At 59.0% G+C, this 2,548-nt stretch overlaps 2 protein-coding genes across 2 annotated transcripts in view; one reads left to right on the top strand and one right to left on the bottom strand.

Annotated features, from left to right (window-relative positions):
• The window catches only part of Bop1 (BOP1 ribosomal biogenesis factor), a 23,673-nt gene that overhangs the window by 4,874 nt on the left and 16,251 nt on the right, over nucleotides 1-2,548 (bottom strand). The gene's annotated exons all lie outside the window — the stretch shown is intronic.
• Scx (scleraxis bHLH transcription factor) lies at nucleotides 2-1,279 on the top strand (the record flags this gene model as incomplete). Its single annotated transcript, XM_010630654.1, has 2 exons — nucleotides 2-352; nucleotides 1,194-1,279. Coding segments are annotated over 2 exons (390 nt in total), but the record flags the coding sequence as incomplete, so codon positions are not given.

Below are 2,548 nucleotides of genomic sequence, written 5' to 3'. Positions count from 1 at the left end.
TCGGACAGGCCGCGAACCCCGGCAGCGGCATACAGCAAACGCTCGCGAGCGGGACCGAACCAACAGCGTGAACACTGCCTTCACGGCACTGCGCACGCTCATCCCAACGGAGCCGGCTGACCGCAAGCTCTCCAAGATTGAGACGCTGCGCCTGGCCTCTAGCTACATTTCGCACCTGGGCAACGTGCTGCTGGTGGGGGAGGCTTGCGGCGACGGGCAACCATGCCACGCGGGACCCGCCTTCTTCCACGCAGCGCGTGCGGGCAGCCCCCAGCCACCCCCATCACGCGATGGCGAGAACGCTCAACCCAAGCAGATCTGCACCTTCTGCCTCAGCAACCAGAGAAAGCTGGTGAGCGTGGGCTACGAGTGCCCAAAGAGGGCCAGGTGCTGGGCGGTTCTCCCCATCAGGCCTCGGTAGGGACACCTGCCACCCAAGCTGGGCCCCAGCAAAGAGGGACACGTAGAAGCTGTCCATGGGGAGGGCAGTGTGGGGCCTTCTCATAGAGCCTCTCCTAGGACACTGGCTCCTGCTGCATTGCGTCACTAGGACCTGTAAATATGGGCCCAGGATACAGGGATGGCCTGAAAGGGCAGTGCAGGCTCTGGGGACTGGAGGTACCACCCTAGCAGAGGCTGGAGGACCCCACCATTTCTACTTCAGCTGTTCTGCTCAACAAGTTGAGAAACCAGTGAGTTGAGTTCAGGATGTACAAGTTGGCCATATAGGTTGCTGGGTGTAGGAGTGAAGCAGAAAGGGCCCTTGGGATCCACTGCCACCACCCCATGTCTTTTTGGACACCTGCTGCCCCTCCCCTGGACTGCCCAGGCACCACAGTAGGTGAAGCTGCAGGCTGGCTGTGATTTACAGCTTGGACTGGGCTTGGTGGCACCGGAAAAGAAGGGTGAACAGGGAGAAAATACAACGGCTTTTCCCAATCCCCATTTCCTCTCCAGACAGCACTCGGGAGCTCCTGGGGCCTGAACATCTGGGAAATTTAATTTTACAGTTTTGGCTGTGCAGCAGTTTACTCCCCTCCCCAAAATGCACGGAGTAGCCTGGAGCCTAACAGGGGGGTGCCTCAGTGCCAGCCACCTGGGACAGCACCCAACGTAAGCCAGAGACCCCAGAGTTGGCCCTGAGTACCACCAGGTCACCGCCCAGACCCTGACAACCCTCCTTCCTTCTGCAGAGCAAAGACCGCGACAGAAAGACGGCGATTCGAAGTTAGGAGGAGGGCCCAAGCAGCCAAGAGGCGGATGCCACTAGGGAAGGTGGATACCACTGGGACCCATGCAGCACCCCACCTCGAACATGACCTGTGTACAGGCCCTCCAAGAGCATGCCCACTGGGCCAGATCCGCCCCTGGCTGTGAGCAGGGCCAACGGACAGACAGATGAACAGATGGGCAGAGGCTTGACTCTGAATACCTGAGTACTCGCCTAAACCCACCAGAACTTTCCATGCTAGCTCCCTACCTGGGCTAAGAGTTGGCATTTTGTGTCTTTCATATGATAATATAAAGTTTGGAAGCTTTGGATAATTAAAAATGGAACAGTATCTTCCAAATAGGGGGAGACTGTCCTCTCCGAAAGTTCTGAACTTACCACACAACCCCCAGCCAGGCCTGCAGTCCCACCCCAGGGTATGGGGTGCTTGGGACAACTAGGTCTCTGAGAAGGACCCCTTTCTGGGGCCAGAGCAAGGCCAAAGGAGCAACAGCTGGCCTTGCAACCATCAAGAGTCTTCTGTTGGGAAACTGGGGTGAGGACTATAGGGACAGGTGAGGGGGGGGATGGGGAGGCACTGCAGGGCAAGAAAAGAGGGGGCAAGCCCACCACCAAGGTAGAAGTCTACGGGCAGCAGAGCAGTCTCAGTCCCTGTAGGCCTCAGGCCCACTGTGGTCAGGTGATGCCACAGAGTGGGCCCACAGGCCTAAGTGGGTGCTAGCCACCAAGTGCCCCCACTGGTGCCCAACTGGGCCCAAAAGAGCTGAGGTCCTTGGGTTGCCAGGCCCTCTATGAGCTGTACTCAGAAGGAGGACCCATCTTGCCTTGACCCAGCTGCACAATGAAAGAAAGTTCCTGGCAGTCTACTACTGTGTCCTCCCCCACAGACTCCATGGCCCCAGGGAGGTGGATTTAGGCCCCCACCAGGCGCCATGCACAGCTGGCCGACCATTAAAATCTTGCAGGTGACAATTAGTTTAATGGCAGAGCTCTGTGGGCACAGCAGAGAAGAAAGGCCAGGCAGCTCCATGCAGAACCCCCCTACACACAGGGAGGGGGGCTGAGGGCGCCAGGTGTTGGTGGCTGAGTGGCCCCAGGCCTCTCCTTGGACCCCTGGCTCTCCTTGCCCTCAGAACAGGCAGTACTGCATCCTGGCCTGGGGGAGACCAGGTGCTGAGGTCCCCCACGGGCACCCTCACAGGGCAGGGCCAGAGCTGCCCCTCCTCTGCACGAATGGGCCCCAGGGAACTGTAGGGCAGGAAGCGGCAGTGTAATTTTGGAGGAAATTCTCAAAGCCAGGGCCATGGGGGGGGGGGG

This window comes from Fukomys damarensis, unplaced genomic scaffold, assembly GCF_012274545.1.
Source record: "Fukomys damarensis isolate Sample0158 unplaced genomic scaffold, DMR_v1.0_HiC HiC_scaffold_5, whole genome shotgun sequence".
Lineage (NCBI taxonomy): Eukaryota > Metazoa > Chordata > Mammalia > Rodentia > Bathyergidae > Fukomys > Fukomys damarensis.
The sequence above is the reverse complement of the archived record's forward strand: the minus strand, read 5'-3'. Positions and strand labels throughout refer to the sequence as shown.